Source organism: Symphalangus syndactylus, chromosome 7 (assembly GCF_028878055.3).
Source record: "Symphalangus syndactylus isolate Jambi chromosome 7, NHGRI_mSymSyn1-v2.1_pri, whole genome shotgun sequence".
Taxonomy (NCBI): domain Eukaryota; kingdom Metazoa; phylum Chordata; class Mammalia; order Primates; family Hylobatidae; genus Symphalangus; species Symphalangus syndactylus.
In genome coordinates, this window is record NC_072429.2 from 143,885,178 (window position 1) to 143,907,438 (window position 22,261).

At 47.5% G+C, this 22,261-nt stretch overlaps 1 protein-coding gene and 1 long non-coding RNA gene across 3 annotated transcripts; both read left to right on the forward strand.

The window, feature by feature from the left end:
* Positions 1-313: 313 nt before the first annotated feature.
* C7H8orf33 (chromosome 7 C8orf33 homolog) lies at positions 314-4,395 on the forward strand. Of its 2 annotated transcripts, XM_063643783.1 has the most exons (6): positions 314-870; positions 960-1,005; positions 1,090-1,271; positions 1,436-1,520; positions 1,671-1,817; positions 2,388-4,395. In XM_063643783.1, exons 1-6 carry the CDS (start codon positions 865-867, stop codon positions 2,525-2,527), a joined length of 606 nt encoding a protein of 201 aa, XP_063499853.1. In that variant the 5' UTR covers positions 314-864; the 3' UTR covers positions 2,528-4,395. The 2 variants fall into 2 exon arrangements, with proteins under 2 accessions (XP_063499853.1, XP_055143748.1); XM_055287773.2 differs by having other exon boundaries at positions 754-870; positions 960-1,271.
* Positions 4,396-12,912: 8,517 nt separating this feature from the next.
* LOC134737271 (uncharacterized) lies at positions 12,913-18,935 on the forward strand. Its single transcript, XR_010121989.1, has 2 exons — positions 12,913-13,656; positions 13,821-18,935. It is a non-coding gene; the product is annotated as an uncharacterized lncRNA (long non-coding RNA).
* The last annotated feature ends 3,326 nt before the right edge of the window (positions 18,936-22,261 follow it).

A 22,261-nucleotide genomic window follows, 5' to 3' on the forward strand; every position in this document is an offset into this window, starting at 1 on the left:
GTGTGTGATCCCAGGTCTCTAGCAAGGTATAGTGGGAGGGAAGCATCCAGGGAAAGACAGGTGGTGGGATGGGGCTCTCCCTCTCCCCCATACCGCCACCCTCCCTCATGTCCATATCCTGTCCAAGGCTCTTCTCGCGTCTGCTTCTGAAACCCCTCCACGTCCCTCCACCCCATGTGTCCCACTCGTTACACAAGAGCAGAGAGATCTGCAGAACACACGTCTACGATTATGCCACTCTTCAGATTTACATCTTGCAGCGACTTCCCACTGCGTTAGAACGGAAGTAAACCCATGACGGGGGCCCTCCCAACTTTCGGACCTCACCCGAGCCTCCACGTCTCAACTGACCGCGCCCTGACCCTCGCTCTTCCCCATTACACAGGGGTCTTTGCCGACCACCCTCCTGCGCCACAGCTGCTCATGTGCTGTTTAGTTGCTTTTCCCTCCCCAACAAAAGGTGAGACTTGAGAGGACACACACTTGTGGAGAGCTTTGGACTTTTATGCGGAAAGGTGCCGGGCACGTTGTCAGTGCCCGCAAGCACTCGCTCACAAGGGTCCTTCCGAGACCCCCCTTCAGCCTCTTCCCGGAACCCCCAGGCCCCGCCCCAGCCCCGTCCCAGATTCGCCCCAGCCCCGTCCAGCCCCGTCCAGCCCCGTCCCAGCTTCGCCTCGCCCCAGCTTCACCCCGCCCCAGCCACGCCCCGCCCTCGCCCCGCCCTCGCCCCGCCCTCGCCCCGCCCCTCGCCCCACCCTCCACCGCCCGCGCCCGGCGGAACCTAGCGTCGCAGGCGCGTTCCTGGAGGACGGAATTCGGCGTGGGACTTTGCGCCCCGCATAGTTCCGGTGGCGACTGCGGCGCATGGCGGTGAGCGGTGTGGAGAAGACGCGCGGGTGGCTGGGCCTTGCACTGTTGGCGGCTCTCGGTGACCCTCGTGCTACCCCCCTTTTCTTCAGGCCCTAGGACATCTTGCTGGGGAGGCAGCGGCGGCCCCAGGCCCAGGTACTCCCTGCGCGTCCCGCAGACACCGGCTTCCTGACCAGGTTTCCAGCGCCCGGAATCCTTCCACTGTCTGTCTCTACCCAGGGCAACCTACGTGCAGTAACGCTGACTCCAGAGCGCACCCATTAGGCGATGAAGGCGGCGCAGCTTCGAAAAAACAAAAGAATAAGAAGAAAACCCGGAACAGGGCCCCTGTGGCAAATGGAGGCCAGAAGGCCTCAGAGAAACCCGCCCCAGAAGAAGTTCCCCTAAGCGCTGAGGCCCAGGCAAGGGCGGGCTTCAGTCGGGAGGGGTGGAATCCACGGGCGCGAATCCACGGGCACGTGTGATCTGGGGTCCGCGGAGTTAAGGTGGGGAGGGGGATGGGATGGGGCCAGGGGCTATGGTTTCCCAGTGCCCTCTCACAGCGGCTTCCCCAAATACATCACAGGCACAACAGTTGGCCCAGGAATTGGCTTGGTGTGTGGAGCAACTGGAGCTGGGCCTCAAGAGGCAGAAACCCACCCCGAAACAGAGTAAGAGACCCTTCTATAGAGTTGGGGGACGTGAACAGTGGCACTGCCTGGCCTGCAGGTGCTGGCAGACTATGGAGTTGTTGCCTTTGCGGTGGGGTGGTAGGCGGTCAGTAATAGAGGTGTTCACTAGTCCTTTATTTTTATTCGCAGAAGAGCAGGCTGTTGGAGCAATTCGAACCCTGCGCAGCAAAAGAACGCCCCTGCCTCGGAAGAGGCAGCTGATGCACTCCTTGTTTGGAGACTATAGGGCTCAGATGGAAGCCGAATGGCGTGAGGCCCTGCGGGCTCTCAGAGCTGGTGAGGAGCTAGCCACTGGTTGATTCAGGAAGGCCTAATTTAAGGAGGAAGTGTGTAGGGGGTGAAAGGAAGAAGGCCCAGAGCAACAAGCCTGGTGGGGGAAGGAGATGGGCTCAGGGAAGCCTGAGGGAGCAGGGAAACAGAAAGCGTGGACCTCTCTCTCCTGTTCCCAGGACAACCTGGGAAGTAGCAGGGAGGTCCTGAGAGGAGTGGGAAAGAGCATGGTCCTATGTTGGTCCTATTCCTGGGTTGGGGAAAGCTGCCTCATGTCTTTGTGTCTTGGCTTTCTCTACTAGCAATGAAGCCATATCCCATAACAGTTTGAGTGCAATTCCTGGGGCCAGATCAGCTAGGTTCAAATCCTGGATCTACCACATAGTAGTACTAACACGTTTTGCAAACTACTGAACCTCTCTAAATGGGGAATGATAGTAATATCAACGTTACAAATTTGAGGAATTAATCAATTAATGCAAAGTGGTTAGAATTGTATGGGCAACCATAACTGTACAGGTAATTTTAGCTGTTATTATTCAGTTCTGACATATGCTGCTTCTCTCCCCCTGATAGCTGCTTATTCAGCCCAGGTGGAACCTGTAGATGGAGCCACCAGAAAGAAGAGCCGAAGGGTCTGCAGGCCTCGCCCTATGTGGAGAGCCAAAGCCACTCTGGACGTTCCTGATGAAGAGTTTAGGTTCAATTTCTTTTAGCTTCTCCCCCAACCTGAAACAATCCTCCTACCTTGGGGTGGTATAGGGGTTTGTTTTGAGTGCAGAGTGTTTCCAGGACTTCCGTTGTCAGAAAACCCTGGAGTTGGTCTGTCTCTGGCTGGTCCAAGGATTTGTAGCTGTTGTGAAGGTGTGAGACCATCAGATAGGCAAAAGACCCCATTCGTTTTCTGATGAAATGTTCTCTTTCAGAAGAGAGAGAGAGGTACATTTAGAAATTATGCTATAAATTGAAGTGAGTGTTCAAAGTATTGTAGAAAGAATATTGTACTCAGTCTTTAGGATTAGATTAAGTGCCTGTTGGTAACAAAGATTAGTGGAGAAGCTATATAGTCGTACACTGGTTTTCGCTTTTGAAAGGAATCCCTGTCAAATGGTTTGGTGCTTAATGCTGTTATGTCACATTGCCCTAATCTCTATTTGATAAAATTGGGTAAGGAGTGGAAGAGTGTGCTGACTACCTGTGTTAGAGGAAGTATAGAAGATGCAGGGGTCTGGTATCTCTGGGTCCAGTCTCTCACCTGGTACCTTTGTCCATGTTGCCTTCATTCCTGAGCAGGTGTCATCCTCAGGGAACCAGCATGGCACCTACCAGGCCAGGCTCTGTTCTTAGAAGCAAAGAGCTTCTTGCCCTAACAGTTGTGGCCTGAGATCTGGATTGAGCCTCGGCAGACTTCTTGTGTAAATGTTGGCCATGTCAGTCTCAGGCCCTGTGTTCTATAGAATTGGGAATTTCCAGGTGACCTAATCCTCATTGGTAGCTTGATGTTTGCTGGTGTCTTCCAAACTCAGTTCCCAGACTAGATTGATACCTGGAGCCCGGCTGCCTACTCAGCATTTCCACTTGGGTGCTTCATAGGCATTTCAAACCTGATGTGTTTAAAACACTTGATTAGGCTCTGGTTTCCGTTTGGCTTCTGCTTTTCAGTGAGTGGCACGACTGCCTGTGTGGGCGGCAAGCCACCCAGGTGCCAAGGCAAGAGACCGAGGGCACGAGCTGTTCCAGTATAATAAAATATATAAAATAAGAAGAGTTATACTAGATCTAGATCATAGGCATGATTATATATGAGTATCATTAATCATTAGTTTGTAGCAATTACTCTTTATTCCAATATAATAATACCTTACAATCATAACCTAGGAAAAACCAGGCCATACAGAGATAGGAGCTGAGGGGACATAGTGAGAAGTGGCCAGAAGACAAGAGTGTGAGCCTTCTCTTATGCCTGGACAGGGCCACCAGAGGGCATCTTGGTCTAGCAGTAACACCAGTGTCTGGGAAGATGCCTGTTGCCAAGTAGACCATGGTCTAGCGGTAGCGTCACTGTCAAGGAAAAACACCCGCTACTTAGCAGACTGGGAAAAGGAGTCTCCCTTTCTCTGGGGGAGTTTAGAGAAGACTACTCTTTCATCTCTTGTGGAGGGCCTGACATCAGTCAGGCCTGCCCGCAGTTATCTGGAGGCCTAAGTGTCTCCCTGTGATGCTGTGCTTCAGTGGTCATACTCCTAGTCCACTTTCATGTTCCATCCTGTATACCTGCCTCTGCCTTTTAGATAGCAGGAGCAAATTAGTGAAAGTACTAAAAGTATCTGATATGCAGAAATAATGGCATAAGCTGTCTCTCTTTTTCCTCTCTCTACCACGGCTGCCAGGCAGGGAAGGGCCCCCTGTCCAGTGGACACGTGACCCACGTGACCTTACCTATCATTGGAGATGGTTCACACTCCTTACCCTGCCCCTTTGTCTTATATCCAATAAATATCAGTGCAGCCTGGCATTCGGGGCCACTACTGGTCTCCACGTCTTGGTGGTAGTGGTCCCCTGGGCCCTGGTGTCTTTTCTTTTATCTCTTTGTCTTGTGTCTTTATTTCTACAATCTCTCATCTCCGCACATGGGGAGAAAACCCACCGACCCTGTGGGGCTGGACCCTACATCTGGCGCTCTGATGTGGGGCTCTCCATCGCTGTGTGAAGTTGCACCCTGAGTGCGGGATTCAGCGGAGGATTTCAACGAGAGATTCCCGAGGATTGCTGTTAGTAAGCTTGGTGGTAAGCGTGAGCACTCAGAGTATTCTGGGGACACCATGGTATAAGCCAGTACTAAGTACTCGGCTTATTTAAATTTTATAAAAACTCTTAAGGAGCGGTTTAATTTTCTACTGAAAAGTTAGTTGAACTATTTGCAGTTGTAAATCTTATTTGCCCTTGTTTTCCGACTGAGGGAACTTTAGAACTTAAAGATAGGCCAACAATTCAAAATTGCTCATAAAGGGGGACATTTTATTCCACCCACCATTTGGTCAATCTGGGCTTTGGTTCGCTCTGTCCTAGACTCCTTACAGACTCAGGAGGACAACATGGAGACTGATCCCTCTTTCCTCTCCCTGAGGAGGTCGAAGATTTCTCAGTTCTCTTTCCCCTGAGGATACTGCACAAATTGAGACCATAATTTCACAGGCGGACTTCCTCTCTGACATGCCTGTGGTGCCACCACCTATGCAAGAGGTTACAGCACCCCCGTTGTCACTTTATGATCTTTTAACTGACCTGAATGAACTTATTTCCCCCAACCAGCAAAACTCAGCTGAAACATACCAACAGCCATTGGTCCTGGACCCTCCTGCCTCTCCTCATCCTCTGAACGCTGCTGCCCTGCAGACAATATGAGATCAGGCAGCATGAAAACGAGGCTATAAATTGTTTCCATGCAGCCCGGTACAGAGGCTCTGATATCTGAAGAGCCCAGAGAGGAGGCTTTCAATTCTCGGCCTGGTAATGAGGCCCTCAACACTATCCCTCCACAGCCTGGTTTTCTCATGCCTGGTCCTTTTCTGCCTAATCAGACTCAGCTAGAGTCAAGGCTTCCTTGAGGCCTGGTTCCTTTCCTCTTAATCAGACTCGTTTAGAGTAACAGGCTCCCTTGAGGCTTGGTTCCTTTCCTCCTAATCAGACTCGGCTAGATTCACAGGCTTCCTTGAAGCCTGGTTCCTTTCCTCCTACTCAGACTCCGTTAGAGTCACAGGTTCCCTTGAGGCCTCATTCTCTTGCTCCTACTCAGACTCAGATAGAGTCGTAGGATCCCTTGAGGCCTGGGTCCTTTCCTCCTCATCAGACTCGGCTAGAGTCGCAGGCTCCCTTTAGGCCTTGTTCCTTTCCTCCTACTCAGACTTGGATAGAGTCACAGGCTCTGTGAGAGCCCCAGCCTCCCTTTAGGCCTGGTTCCTTTCCTCCTAATCAGACTTGGCTACAGTCACAGGCCGCCTTGAAGCCTGGTTGCTTTCCTCCTACTCAGACTCAGATAGAGTCGTAGGATCCCTTGAGGCCTGGGTCCTTTCCTCCTCATCAGACTCGGCTAGAGTCGCAGGCTCCCTTTAGGCCTTGTTCCTTTCCTCCTACTCGGACTTGGATAGAGTCACAGGCTCTGTGAGAGCCCCAGCCTCCCTTTAGGCCTGGTTCCTTTCCTCCTAATCAGACTCAGATAGTCACACACTCCCTTGAGGCACAGTCCCTTTCCTACTACTCAGACTTAGCTAGATTCGCAGGCTCCCTTGAAGCCTGGTTCCTTTCCTCCAAATCAGACTCGGTTAGAGTCACAGCCTCCCTTGAGGCCTGGTTCCTTTCCTTCTACCCAGACTCGGCTAGAGTCACAGGCTTCTTTGAGACCTGGTTCCTTTCCTCCTACTGAGAGTCGGCCAGAGTCACAGTCTCCGTGGAAGCCTGATTCTTTTCCTCCTAATCAGACTCTGTTAGAGTCGCAGGCTCCGTTCAGGCCTGGTTCATTTCCTTCTAATCAGACTCAGCTAGAGTCACAGTCTCCCTTGAAGCCAGGTTCTTTTCCTCTTAATCAAACTGGGCTAGAGTAACAAGCTGCCTTGAAGCCTGGTTGCTTTCCTTCTAATCATACTCGGTTAGAGTCACACGCCCACTTGAGGCGTGGTCCCTTTCCTGCTACTCGGACTCAGCTAGAGTCACAGACTCCCTCGAAGCCTGGTTCCTTTTCTCCTAATCAGACTGCGTTAGAGTCAGAGGCTCCCTTCAGGCCTGGTTCCTTTCCTCCTAATCAGTCTCAGAGTCATGGCTCACTTGAGGCCTGGTTCCTTTCCACCTACTCAGACTCGGCTAAAGTCACAGGTTCCCGTGAGGCCTGGTTCTTTCCTTCTACCCAGACTCGGATAGAGTCACAGTCTCCCTTGAGGCCTGGTTTCTTTCCTCAATGAGACTCGGTTTGAGTCACAGGCTCCCTTGAGGCCTGGTTCCTTTCCTCCGAATCAGACTGGTTTAGAGTCACAGGCTCCCTTGAGACCTGGTTCCTTTCCTATTACTCAGACTCGGCTAGAGTCACAGGCTCCCTTGAGGCCCACTTCATTTACTCCTATCTGACCCAGTTACTGAGTCACAGGCTCCCTTCAGGCCTGGTTCCTTTCCTCTTACTCAGACTCAGTTAGAGTCGCAGGCTCCCTTGAGGCCTGGTTCTTTTCCTCCTACTCAGACGCGATATCTGAGTCGCAGGCTGCCTTGAGGCCTGGTTCCTTTCCTCCTACTGAGACTCGGCTAGAGTCGCAGGGTCCCTTGAGGCCTGGTTGCTTTCCTCCTACTGAGACTTGGCTAGAGTCGCAGGGTCCCTTGAGGCCTGGTTGCTTTCCTCCTACTCAGATTTGGCTAGAGTTACTGGCTCCCTTGAAGCCAGGTTGTTTGCCTCCTAATCAGACTCAGCTAGTGTCACAGGCTGTCTTGAAGCCTGGTGTTTTCCTCCTAATCAGACTCCGCTAGAGTCACAGGCTCCCTTGAGGCCTGGTTTCCTTCCTACTGCTCAGACTCAGCTAGATTCACAGGCTCCCTTGAAGCCTGGTTCCTTTCCTCCTACTCAGTCTCGGCTAGAGTCACAGGCTCCCTTGAAGCCGGGTTGTTTTCTTCTTAATCAGACTCAGCTAGAGTAACGGGCTGCCTTGAAGTGTCATTGCTTTCTTCCTAACCATACTCGGTTAGAGTCACACGCTGACTTGAGTCGCCGTTCCTTTCCTGCCACTGAGCCTCAGCTAGAGTCACAGGCTCCCTTCAAGCCTGGTTCCTTTCCTCCTAATCAGACTCTGTTAGAGTCACAGGCTCTCTTGAAGCCTGGTTCCTTCTACACAGACTTGGTTAGAGTCACAGGCTCCCTTGAGGCTGGTTCCTTTCCCACTACTCAGACTTGGCTAGAGTCACAGGCTCCCTTGAGGCCTGGTTCCTTTCCTCCTACTCAGACTTGCCTAGTGTCACAGGCTGCCTTGAGGCCTGGTTCCTTTCCTCCTACTCAGACTCGGTTAGAGTCACAGGCTCCCTTGAGGCCTGGTTCCTTTCCTCCTACTCAGACCAGGCTAGAGGTGCAAGGTCCCTTGAGGCCTGGTTCCTTTCCTTCTACTCAGACCGGGTTAGAGTCACAGGCTACCTTGATACCTGGTTCCTCTCCTCCTAACCAGACTCAGCTAGAGTCACAGTCTCCCTTTAAGCCTGATTCATTTCCTTCTAATCAGACTGTGTTAGAATCGCAGGCTCCCTTCAGGCCCGGTTCATTTCCTGCTAGTCAGACTCATCTAGAGTCACAGTCTCACTTCAAGCCAGGTTGTTTTCCTCCTAATCAAACGGGGCTAGAGTAACAAGCTGCCTGGAAGCCTGATTGCTTTCCTCCTAAACATACTCAGAGTCACCTGCTCACATGAGGCGCGGTCCCTTTCCTGCTACTCAGACTCAGCTAGAGTCACAGGCTCCCTTCAAGCCTGGTTCCTTTCCTCCTAAAAAGACTCTGTTAGAGTCACTGGCTCCCTTGCGGCCTGTTTCCTTTCCTCCTAAGCAGACTCGGTTAGAGTCCCAGGCTCCCTTGAGACCTGGTTCCTTTCCTCCTAATAAGACTTGGTTAGAGTCACAGGCTCCCTTCAGCCCTAGTTCCTTTCCTCCGAATCAGACTGGGTTAGAGTAACAGGCTCCCTTGAGGCCTGGTTCATTTACTCCTATCAGACTCGGTTAGAGTCACAGGCCCCGTGAGAGTCACAGGGTCCCTTGAGGCCTGGTTCCTTTCCTCCTACTCAGACTTGGCTAGAGTCACACGCTGCCTTGAAGCCAGATTGTTTTCCTCCTAATGAGACTCATCTAGAGTCACAGGCTGCCTTGAAGCCTGGTTGCTTTCCTCCTAATCAGACTTGGTTAGAGTCACAGGCTCCCTTGAGTCCTGGTTCCCTCCTTACTACTCAGACTCAGCTGCATTCGCAGGCTCCCTTGAAGCCTAGTTCTTTTCCTCCTACTCAGACTCGGCTAGAGTCACAGACTCCCTTGAGGCCTGGTTGCTTTCCTCCTAATCAGACTCTGTTAGAGTCACACGCTGCCTTGAGGCACTGTGCCTTTCCTCCTACTGAGACTCAGCCAGAGTCATAGGCCCCCTTGAAGCCTGGTTCCTTTTCTCCTAATCAGACTTGGTTACAGTCACAGACTCCCTTGAATCCTGCTTCCTTTCCTCCTACTCAGACTCTGATATAGTCACAGGCTCCCTTGATGGCTGATTCCTTTCCTCCTAATCAGACTCAGTTAGAGTCACTGGCTCCCTTGGGGCCTGGTTCCTTTCCTCCTACTCAGACTCGGCTAGAGTCACAGGCTCCCTTGAAGCCAGTTTCTTTTCTTCCTAATCAGACTCGGATAGAGTCACAGGCTGCCTTGAAGCCTGATTGGTTTCCTCCTAATCAGACTCGGTTAGACACACAGGGTCCCTTGAGGCCTGGTGCCTTTCCTACTACTCAGACTCGGTTAGAGTCACAGGCTGAGAGTCACGGGCTCCATTGAGGCCTGGTTCCTTTCCTCCTAATGAGACTTGGCTAGAGTCACAGGCTTCTGTGAATCCAGTTTCTCTTCATCGTAATCAGACTCACCTAGAGACCCAGGCAGCCTTGAGGTCTGGTTGCTTTCTTCCTAATCAGACTCGGTTAGACTCACAGACTCCTTTGAGGCCTGGTTCCTTTCCTCATACTCAGAGTGGGTGAGAGTCACAGGCTCCCTTGAGGCCTAGTTCCTTTCCTCCTACTCAGACTCAGAGTCTCAGGCTCCCTTGATGCCTGATTCCTTTCCTCGTACTCAGACTAGGTTAGAATCACAGGCTCCTTTAGAGTCACAGGGTCACTTGGGGCCTGGTTCCTTTCATCCTACTCCGACTCGACTAGAGTCACAGGCTCCCTTGAAGCCTGGTTCCTTTCCTCCTAATCAGACTCGGTTAGAGTCACAGGGTCCTTTGAGACCTGGTTCCTTTTGTCCTACTCAGACTCCGTTAGAGTCACAGGGTCCCTTGAGTCCTGGTTCCTTTCCTCCTAATGAGAATCGGCTATAGTCACAGCCTCCCTTGAAGCCAGGTTCTTTTCCTCCTAATCAGACTCAGGTAGAGTCACAAGCTGCTTTGAAGCCTGGTTGCTGTCCTCCTAATCAGACTCGGTTAGAGTCACAGGCTCCTTCGAGGCGTGGTTCCTTTCCTACTACTGAGACTCAACAAGAGTCAGAGGCTCCCTTGAAGCCTGGATCCTTTCTTCCTCATCAGAGTCGGTTAGAGTCACAGGCTCCTTTGATATCTCGTTCCTTTCCTCCTACTCAGCCTCGGTTAGAGTCACAGGCTCCCTTGAGGCCTGGTTCCATTCGTCCTAATCAGACTCGGCTAGAGTCACAGGCTTTCTTGAAGCTAGGTTCTTTTCCTCCTAATCAGACTTGGCTAGACTCACAGCCTGCGTTGAAGCTTGATTGCTTTATCCTCCTAATCAGACTCGGTTGAGTCACAGGCTCCCTTGATTCTTGTTTCCTTTCCTCCTACTCTGACTTGGTTAGAGTCAGAGGTTCTCTTGAAGCCTAGTTCCTTTCCTCCTACTCACTCGGTTAGAGTCACAGCCTCCCTTGAGACCTGGTTCCTTTCCTCCTACTGAGACTCGGCTAGAGTCACAGGCTCCTTGAGTCCTGGTTCCTTTCCTCCTAATCAGACTCGGCTAGAGTACAGGCTCCCTTGAGGTCTGGTTCCTTTTCTCCTACTCAGACTCAGAGTCTCTGGCTCCCTTGAGTCCTGGTTCCTTTCCTCCTACTCAGACTCAGTTAGAGTCACATGCTCCCTTCAGGCCTGGTTCCTTTTCTCTTACTCAGACCACATTACAGTCACAGTCTCCCTGGAGGCCTGGTTGCTTTGCTCCTAATGAGACTCAGTTAGAGTCTCAGGCCCCCTTTGAGGCCTGTGTCCTCTCCTCCTAATGAGACTCGGCTGGAGTCACCTTCTCCCTTGAGGCCTAGTTCCTTTCGTCCTACTTGGACTCGGCTAGAGTCACAGGCTCCCTTGAAACCTGGTCCGTAGTTGCCGTGGTAGCCTGGCTTTCAGGCCCATGAAAGACCTGCTCAGTAGGTAGTCTGTTCTCATCCTGGCTTTCAGGTTCTCAACTCTCCCTCTATTCAAAATTCCTACTTTTTTTCTGCTCCTGGTCCAGTCGCTGTTGCTGTTGCTAACACTGCCATTGCCTCGCATAAGCAACAAGTTACATACATCCTTGAAAATGACACTCTGCTTGTGAGGGCTATAGCTCAGGCAAGGGAATACGGGGATCCCGAATCCTGGCAGTTTCCTGTAATTTTACAACGTCCACGACCCCCGCCACCCCAGCAGCATAAAATCACCCACAGCCCATTGTTGATCCCGCTCAGCAGTCGTCTGACCCCGCTGCTCATCAGGATCAAGAGGCTGATAATCAAGCCCCTCAGCCCAACAGGCTGCTCAGGGCAATAATGAGGCTTCACAATTGCCTGCCTCTGGGGCACAGCCTGTACCTGTCGTTCCAGCTGTTCAGGGTTCAGGCGGTAGTTCAACCTGACCCCATACATCCAGGTCAGGTTCAGCTATGCCCTGCTACTTGGGAAAGTTTTTCTTTTAAATTTCTCAAAGATTTCAAGGAATCAGTAAAACAATATGGTCCCAACTCTCCTTTTGTCCTTTCCACATTAAAAGCCCTGGCAGAAGATGAACGTTTGGTGCCCTATGACTGGGAAGTTTTAGCAAAGTCAGTCTTATCTAAATCCCAGTATTTACAATTCAGGACTTGCTGGGTTGATGCTGTCCAGTAACACATTCGTCTTAATCAGGGCTCCAATCCTCCTGTTAATGTTACTGCTGACCAGTTACTGGGAATGTGTCAGTGGGCTGCAATTCAACATCAAACTATACTAAATGATGAAGTTATTGAACAATTGCGGAAATGTTGCTTAACTGCTTAGGACAAGATTCAAGATGAGGTTAAACTATGCCCATCTTTCACGGCCATCAGACAGGGACAACATGCACCCTACTCAGACTTTATTGCTCATCTCCAGGACGCAGCAGAAAAGGCTATCCCTGATAGCCACAGCCAATGACTTGTAGAACTCATGGCTTATGAACAAGCAAATTCAGATTGTCAGGTGGCTTTTCTTCCCATCAAAGCAAAATTCCACCGGGTGGTGAGATACTCACCTCGTATATTAAACCCTGTGAAGGAGTGGGAGGAGCTCTGCATACAGCAATGATCATGGCACGAGCTATGGCCTCTATTAGAATGCCTGAACAATTCTCTGGCCAATGCTTTATATGCGGCCAGAAAGGACATACAAAAAGAAATTGCCCCCGGCATACAGGTCACCGTTCTTTACAATACCACCACCACCAACAAAAAATTTTTCAGCAACAAAAAGTCCCACCTTCTACTTTATGCCCATCATGCCAAAAGGGAATTCACTGGGCTACTCACTGTCATTCAAGATTTGATATTGATGGTAATCCTTTACAGCCTGTTAACATCCAGGGAAACAGGATGAGGGGCGGCCCCAGGCCCCTCTAAACAATGGGGCATTCCTCAACTCCCAGCTCCCGGCGTCCAGCCAGACGGGAGCCTTCCCAGTCCAATCCATTCAACCTCCACCCCAATTCCCACTTCAGCAATTTGTGCCACAGGATCTAACGGCTCAGCCCCAGCACGAATCTCAGTACAGTGCTTGACCCTGCCACCACAGGATCAGTGGCAGTAGATCTCTCTTGTACCAGAGATATTTCTGTTCCCTGGAGAGCCACCTATTGCTGTTCCTACAGGTGTTTTTGGTCCCTTGCCGACTGGCAGTGTCGGTTTGCTACTGGCTCATTCAAGTCTAAACTTAAAAGGTGTTCAAGTACATACTGGTGTAATTGATTCAGAATAGTCAGGTGAAATTCATATTGTCATTAGCTCTACTGTCCCTTGGAATGCGGCAGCTGGGGACTGCATTGCTCAACTTCTGATGCTTCCTTACGTTCCTTTAGGATCCAGTTCTTGTACGAGAAAAGGAGGTTTTGGTAGCACAGATTATCAAGGTAAGGCGGCTTATTGGGCCAGCAAAATTTCTGACACTCCTCCTGTGTGCTCCGTGCATAGGGGAGAAAGTTTGAGGGAATCATTGATACGGGCGCTGATGTTTCTATTATCGCCTTACATCAATGGCCCCAACATTGGCCAGAGGAGCATGCGTCCACAGCATTAGTTGGTGTTGGTCAGGCTTCAGAAGTATATGAAAGTTCCACAATTTTACATTGCACGAGCCCTGAAGGACCCTGCCACCACAGGATCAGCGGCAGTAGATCTCTGTTGTACCAGAGATACTTCTATTGGAAATATTGGAACTATTGGAACTATTTGCCACCTCATTACAAGCATTCCTGTTAACCTATGGGGAAGAGATCTTTTATATCAGTGGGGGGCACAGATTTCTTTTCCTGAAGACAATTACAGCCAACAGAGTAAAGACATTATGACCAAAATGGGATTTGTTCAAGTTATGGGCTTAGGAAAATTAGCACAAGGCATCACCGAGCCTATTATATCTACTCATGAATCAGACTACAGGACTGGATTATTCTTTTTAGAAGCGGTCACTATCAAGCCTCCAGATCCCATCCCTTTGACCCGGAAAACTCAGAAACTGGTCTGGGTAGATCAGTGCCCTCTCCCAAAAAATAAGGGGGAGGCACTTCATATTTTGGTTCTTGAATAGTTAGAATTGTGACACATCGAACCCTCTTTTTCTCCCTAGAATTCACCTGTCTTTGTTATCCAAAAGAAATCTGGTAAGTGGAGAATGCTTACTGATCTTAAGGTGGTAAATGCTGTCCTTCAGCCTATGGGGACATTACAACCCAGTTTGCCCTCCCTCACTATGATTCCTGAGTATTGGCCACTTATCATGATTGACCTTAAAGATTTCTTCTTTACCATTCCTTTGGCCCCTCAGGACTTTGAAAAATTTGCTTTCACTGTTCCAGCCCTTAACATCATCACTCCTGCAGCACGTTACCATTGGAAAATCCTACCTCAGGGTATGCTTAATAGCCCTGCTATTTGTCAATATTATGTGGGATGCATATTAAAACCAGTAAGAGATTAATTTCCCCAATGTTATGTTATTCATTACACAGACAATATTCTTTGTGCAGCACCTTCACGCTCTGTATTAATATCTTGTTTTTCTGCTTTACAACAAGCAGTTACAGCAGCTGGCTTGGTTATCGCTCCAAAAAAATTCAGAGTTCTTCCCCTTATCACTATTTAGGAATGCAGCTAGAGGACAAGGTCATTAAGCCTCAAAAAGTTCAACTCAGATGAGACTCGTTAAAAACTCTAAATGATTTCCAAAAATTCCTAGGAGACATTAATTGGATTCCTCCCTCCTTAGGCATTCCTACTTATGCTATGTCTAATCTTTTGCAATGTTGTGGGGCAATCCTGATTTACGCAGCAAAAGGTCCTTGACTCCTGAGGTGGATTCTGAATTACAACTTGTAGAAAAATGCATTCAACAGTCTCAGGTTACCAGAGTGAATCCACATTTACCTTTTGAAATACTAATTGTTCCTACTTAACATTCACCAACAAGACTCATTATTCAGGGACATAATTTAATTGAATGGTGTTTTCTTCCACACAGCTCTTTACAGACACTAACTATTTACCTAGATCAAATTTCTATCTTAATTGGTCAGGCTCTTTCTCGTCTACTTCGTCTTTTGGGCACAGAGCCCCAAAAAATCATTGTTCCCCCCACCCAATTACAACTTCAACAGGATTTTGCTACTTGCATCGCTTGGCAAGTACATTTGGCAGGTTTCCCGGGTATAGTTGATAATCATTATCCTAATGTAAAATTATTTCAGTTCCTTAAACTCACTTCTTGGACTTTACCTAACATTACTAGAAACACCCCATTAGCTGAAGCTGTCACTGTTTTTAATGATGCTTCCTGTAATGGCCGAGCAGCATATACAGGGCCAAGAGAATGTGTTCTTAGCACAGGAGCTATTTCAGCACAACGAGCTGAGCTGCTTGCTGTTATGGCTGTCCTTGAAGATTTCCCTAAACCAGTTAACATTGTCTCTGACTCAGCGTATGTAGTACATGTTGCTTGCAACATTGAAACTGCCTTGATCAAATTTCTGCCTGATGATAACCTATTCTTTCTTTTTCAAAGGTTTCAGTCTGTGATCAGAGCAAGGTCTTCTTTCTACATTACTCACCCTCGGGCCCACAGACCCCTCCCCCGACCCCTCTCGGCAGCAAATGCCTGAGCTGATACTCCCGTTTTTACAGATGCAGAAAATTTTCATGCCTTAACTCATGTCAATGCTGTGGGACTCCGAAAAAAGTTCCCCCTCACATGGAAACACGCTAAAACCATTGTACGTCACCGTCCTACTTGTCAAGTGTTAATTTTACAGCCACTTTCCTCAGGAGTTAACCCTACAGGACTTTCACAGAATCCTCTCTGGCAAATGGACGTGACTCATTATCCTGCTTTTGGCAAGCTCTCTTTTATACATGTAACTATTGACACCTTTTCTTATTTTATCTGGGCTATTTGTCAAACGGGAAAGTACAGCTCATGTTAAACGACATTTGCTTTCATGTTTCTCGGTTATGGGCTGTCCTGAGAAATTGAAAACTGATAATGGCCCCGGCTACAATAGTGCTGCTTTTAAAAAGTTCACTCAAACATGGGCAATTACTCACACAACTGGCATCCCCTATAACTCTCAAGGACAGGCCTTGGTGGAACGAGCCAATAAAACAATCAAAAATCAACTTCGAAAACAGGACACTAAAACAAAGAGGGATGCTGCTACTCCTCATGCTCAATTAAATCTGGCTCCTTTTTCCCTAAATTTCTTAAACATAGCAAGAAGTCAACCTTTTACCGTGGGAGAACAACATTTCACTGGAAGTAAATTTGATCCACAAAAAGGAATGCAGGTGTGGTGAAAAGATTCAAAAACTAACAATGGGACTTAGGCACAGTCGTAACATGGGGTAGGGGTTTTGCTTGTGTTTCCCCAGGAAAAGGACTACAGCCCATGTGGGTCCCCTCCCAACAATTAAAATTGCACCATAACTCCAAAGATGAAACGCTCCCAGAAACAAAAGGCAAAGACCCCTCGGAAACCAAAGAGCAACTTTTGCCGCCTGACACATAAACTTCATGACCTCGACATTGAGACAAGATCTCGCCATGTGACCTACAACACCTCTGGTTCAACTCCTCCAACATGGGGTCAAATAAAGGTTTTGTCTCATCAAACAGAAAATTTATTAAAAGAAAAAGGAATCCCAGAAACGACAGGTAATATAATTCTGGCTGCCTTTATGGTAGTCAGTGGAGCCGTAAGTATACCACCGGTTAGGGCAACTCAAAATTATACTTACTGGACATAGGTTCCTTTTACCCCTGTAATTCTGTCTGTCTCCTGGATGAACTCCCCAGTAGAAGTTTACACTAATAATAGTGCATTCATGCCGGTCCCTAATGATGATAGGTTTCCAGCTCAACCGGAAGAAGAAGGTATGCGCTTTAATCTGTCAATTGGCGATAAATATCCATCACTATGCATTGGGATGTCTTCTGGCCGTTTAGCTTATTCTTACCAGAATTGGATTTGAACCGTACCGTCCTTTACAAATGATTCTTATCGAGTACATAATGTGTTCAGTACCAATTCGTTTCAACTTCTCACTGTCAAACTTAATCCACATGAGGAATGGAGAATTCCTGTCAGTACTAAAATTAATAAAAGGACTGCCAGACTGACCAAAGAAACCTACAAAGGTACCTTTTATAGTGACTTCAATTTTATGGAATGATTGTGATGCTCCCAAGGCCGTTGTGCTCCAAAGTCTACCCACGGGTATTGTTATTGATTGGGCTCCAAAATGGCATTATTGGCAAGATTGCTCCGGCAAAAATACCTCATGCTCGGAGTTTAATTATTTGTTAGATTATATAGATGATGGATGGCAGTCATACAGGTTGAGACAATGAGTGTCTCCTTACCCATTTAAATGGATGGACGCAGGCATTGCTCTTCCTAGACCAAAAATGATTCATCCCGTTGTTACCCCAGAATATCCTGAATTATGGAAATCAGCTGCAGCTATGACAGGAATAAGGATATGGAACACTACGTATCAACTCCTTCACACTAATACCAAAACACCCACATTCAACATCACCTTGATATCTGAACAGATGATACCCATCTGGAGCTGTGTCAAACCCCCTTACATGCTGTTGGTTGGAAATATAATTATCATTCCCAATACACAAACTACAGAATGTGATAAGTGTAAGCTGTTTACGTGCGTTGATGCTACTTTTAATCCCACAACAAGTATTCTCTTCGTAAGGACTAGGGAGGGGTTATGGATACCAGTTTCTTTACATCGTCCTTGGGAGTCTTCCCCCTCCATACACATAGTCAATGAAGTTCTTAAAAGTATCCTCAAAAGAACAAAGATTTATTTTTGCTCTTATTGCAGTCTTTGCAGTTCTAATTGCAGTTACTGCAACAGTGGCAACCGCTGGAGTTGCCATCCACTATTCTGTTCAAACTGCTCAATATGTTGCAGCATGGCAGAAAAACTCCTCCAGACTCTGGAATTCTCAGACTCAAGTTGATCAAAAATTAGCTAATCAAATTAAGGATCTTCACAAGAGTGTAATCTGGCTGGGAGATAGAGTTATGAATGTGGAACATTATATGCAATTACAGTGTGATTGGAATACTTCTGATTATTGCATAATACCTTATGCTTGTAATAAAGATCAGCATAGCTGGGAAAAGGTCTCAAGACACTTAAAAGCTTGGGATGATAACTTAACCTTGGATATTTCAAAACTTAAAGATCAAATTTTCCAGGCTTCACAAGCTCATTTATCCACTGTTCCTGGCTCAGACATTTTTGAAGGAATAACTAAAGAACTATCTGATCTTAATCCCTTTAAATGGATCAAACCCCTCGGAGGATCATGATTGTCACTGACGTTATTAATATTGGTATGCTTATGTTATCTCCTTTTAGTCTGCAGATGCCTCCAAGGAGTCCGAAAACAAGTCCGAAGTCAATGACGAGCAATGATGGCGATGGAGATCCTAGTTAATAAAAAGGGGGGAGATGTGGGTGGCAAGTCACCCAGGTGCCAAGGCAAGAGACCGAGGGCACGAGCTGTTCCAGGATAATACAATATATAAAATAAGAATAGCTATACTAGATATAGATCATAGATATGATTATATATGAATATTATTAATCATTAGTTTGTAGCAATTACTCTTCATTTCAATATAATAATCCTCGCTTTACAATCATAACCTAGGAAAAACCAGGCCATACAGAGATAAGAGCTGAGGGGACATAGTGAGAAGCTACCAGAAGACAAGAGTGCGAGTCTTCTCTTATGCCCAGGCAGGGCCACCAGCGGGGCTCCTTGGTCTAATGGTAATGCTAGCATCTGGGAAGACGCCCGTTGCCAAGCGGACCATGGTCTAGCGGTAGCATCACTGTCAAGGAAAAACACCCGCTACTTAGCCAACCAGGAAAGAGAGTCTCCCTTTCCCTGGGGGAGTTTAGAGAAGACTCTACTCCTCCACCTCTCGTGGAGGGCCTGACATCGGTCAGGCATGCCTGCAGTTAATCTGGAGGCCTAACCGTCTCCCTGTGATGCTGTGCTTCAGTGGTCACACTCGTAGTCTGCCTTCATGTTCCATCCTGTTCACCTGGCTCTGCCTTTTAGATAACAGTAGCAAAATTAGTGAAAGTACTAAAAGTCTCTGATATGCAGAAATAATGGCGTAAGCTGTCTCCTCTCTCTCGGCCTCGGCTGCCAGGCAGGGAAGAGCCCCCTGTCCAATGGACATGTAAGCCACATGACCTTACCTATCATTGGAGATGGCTCACACTCCTTATTCTGCCCCTTTGTCTTGTATCCAATAAATATCAGTGCAGCCTGGCATTTGGGGCCACTACTGGTCTCCGCGTCTTGGTAGTAGTTGTCCCCCAGGCCCAGCTGTCTTTTCTTTTATCTCTTTGTCTTGTGTCTTTATTTCTACAATCTCTTGTCTCTGCACACAGGGAGAAAACCCACCGACCCTGTGGGGCTGGACCCTACATGCCTGTCTAGTTGATTTGGCAGCAAGCCTGTGTCATCCTTGATTGCTGTCTCTCCAGCACTGTATACTTTTTATTTCTTTTTTTTTGATAAGGAGCTTTGCTCTTGTTGCCCAGGCTGGAGTGCAATGGCGTGATCTTGGCTCACTGCAACTTCTGCCTCCTGGGATCAAGTGATTCTCCTGCCTTAGCCTCCCGAGTAGCTGGGATTACAGGTGTGAACCACAATGCCCGGCTAATTTTGTATTTTTAGTAGAGATGGGGTTTCTCCATCTTGGTCAGGCTGGTCTTGAACTCCGGACCTCAGGTGATCCACACATCTCGGCCTCCCAAAGTGCTGGGATTACATATATACTTTTAATACTTCAGGTGGCATATCAGATCTGTCTTGAAAATAAATCTCAAGTATTTCACGTTTTCTTTATCCTCACTGCTGCTCATTCTACTTAATGACTGTTCTTACCCTGCCTACTGTGTGAGCCAGACTGACACTTCATGTATGTTGGATCACTGTCTTCTGATTCAGTGACTTCACTGTACCTAGGATATGATATGAAGGCTGATGTACAAGGCCCTGCCTAGGCCTGCACATGTTTATGCTCCTGACGGTCTCTCTGATGTGGTCCCCCTCTGCTCCTGAGGTAACTGGACTTAATTCAAGGTCTTCAACCTTGCTCTTTCTTTTGCCTGGATTACTCTTCCTCCAGATCTTAGCATAACTGGCTTCCAGGAAAGTAAACATCAGCTTTGTGTGAGAAAGCTCTGCCCTATCATTCATCAGGCCGAGGTAACAGATTCAGGAAACAGATTTCCTCCATGGTCACTGCAGGTGTAAAGTGTCATAATGACCCCATTGAGTGTGTGTTTTCCTACTGAGAATCCTTGTTTATTAAAATCATGGACAGCCACTTTGCTGTTAGAAATCATCAGTAGGAAGGAATGTCTGATCTCAAAAAGATTCCTTGATTTACAACCCAGATGCAGAGCTTCAAGTAAGGGGTTTTAGAACTCTGCATCTCAAGGAAACAGAAGCCTGGTTCACTTCACAGTTCAGACCAGGTCTTTTTCCCACTACCCAGCTCTGTCTTGTTATGTGCCCATGAAAACACTGTTGCATTTACATTTCACCTAAACACGCTTTTACTAAATCTTCTAATACTCCTGTCTCTTGTGAGATGCCTCATGGATCTGATGTTTGGTCTTCCATATTAGAATGAGCCAATAAATTAACTGTCCATTAGGGACTTGGGATGATTGGACTAGGACTGTCCTTATCTTTTGGATCTTATCACGTTGCTGCCCCTCCAGCATCCCCCACTGGTGGTTGGCCCTTTGCTCCTCAAATCTTTTTCTATGAGTTTGGAGTGCTTGAGTAAAGGAGATGCTAGAGTAGATCTTCCCGTTTTTCCTTTGCTAGTGTCTCCATGGTTCTTCCTCCAGGGGTTCCCTATTGCGCCCTGTTAAAACCACCTATTCTTGGTCTGTCCAGCCTAAGTGTCCCAGTTTGACTTGAGGATCAGGTTGGGGTTGGGTTAGGGTGAGGGTGATGGAGAGGATTAGAGAGTGATGGGGGTTTTAGGGTGTTTAGGGTGAGTCTTAGCGGATAGAGTAAGGGTTAGAGGGTGAAGGTGAGGTTTTAGAGTGAGAGGATTTGGTTAGAGTTAGTTTTGGGTCAGTGATGTGGTTAGTGTTAGAGATTAGGTGTTAGGGATGATGGTCTACATGTTAGAAGTTAGGTGAAGTTAGGGTTTGGGGTCATAGATTCAGATTCAGCTTGCAGAGCTGTTTGTCACTAACATCATTGTTTGCCTTCTGCTATAATCCCTCCATCACCTCTAATTTCAAACCCTTCCTTAACCTGGCAGAGCTCAACTAAGAGCTTCTCTGTACTCAGCATGGTTATTATCAGGTTCCATTTCCCTTGAAAGCTTGTTCATACTTACCCATATTATTTTGTAGCGTGTGCAGAGATATCTGGCTTTCTAAAATGTTATTTAAATCCCATTACCTCAAATTAACAAGTGGATTTTTGGCAACCTTGGATTTTCTTCTTTAAGCATTCTTAGAGCAGAGCCACTTCCTCACAGAGGATTTTAAATTATTCTTCTTGGTTGCTTTACAAGATAATTTTGCAGCTTGCATGTTTGTCTTCAACATCTTAAAAGGTTTCATCTAATTTTAGGCAGGGTGCCATGGCTCACACCTGTAATCCCAGCACTTTGGGAGGCCTAGGCAGGTGGATCACTTCCAGGAGTTCAAGACCAGCCTGGCCAACATGGTGAAACCCCGTCCCTACTAAAAATACGATATTTAGCCAGGCGTAGTGGTGCACACCTGTAATCCCAGCTACTCGGGAGGCTGAGGCAGGAGAATGGCTTGAACCCGGGAGGCAGAGGTTGCAGTGAGCTGAGATCACACCATTGCATTGCAGCCTGGGCGACAAGAGTGAAACTCCGTCTCAAAAAAGAAAAGAAAGGAAAAAAAGTTTCATTTACTTTCTTCATTACATTTGATAAATTACCAACTCTAGCTCCGTCTGTTTTTCATGGGTTTGGTATCATTTACTGTCATCCTGTAGCAGGACGAGTAGCAGACAAAACTCCTCAGACACCGGATTAAAGAAAGAAGAGGTTTTTTATTCGGCCGGGAGCGTCAGCAGACTCGTGTCTTAAGAGCCGAGCTCCCCGAAAAAGAAATTCCTAGCCCTTTTAAGGGCTTACAACTCTAAGGGGTCCACGTGAAGGGGTCATAATAGATCAAGTAAGCATGAGGAACGTGGCTGGGGGCTACCTACATCAGCTAACAAAACAAAAAGTTTTACAGTGCTTTCTCATACAATGTCTGGAATTTACAGATAACATCAGTAGTTTTGGTCAGGGGTTAATGTTATTATTTTTACCACCAGGGCCAGATGATTGTGCCAAGGCCATCTAGCTATTTATCTTACTTCTGTCTCTTTCCAACTTTTTGCTTTCTCCCTTTTCTCCTGTCTTATAAACTAGGGAAAAGGGGAGATTGGGGAGAAGCTGGGAAGGACAACAGGAGAAGTGGTGGTCTTATTCTATATTTCCCCCCTTTGAGAATTTTCACTTTTTAGTGGGAGTTCTCACTCTCATCTTCACCTTCTGAGTCCCTTTGTGACAAAGAGTGATAGTGATTTATATAATACACATGTGCTGAAGTTTTTTGATGAACCAAAGTAGCAACAAAACTTTTTATCATTTGAAAAAGCAAGAGTAA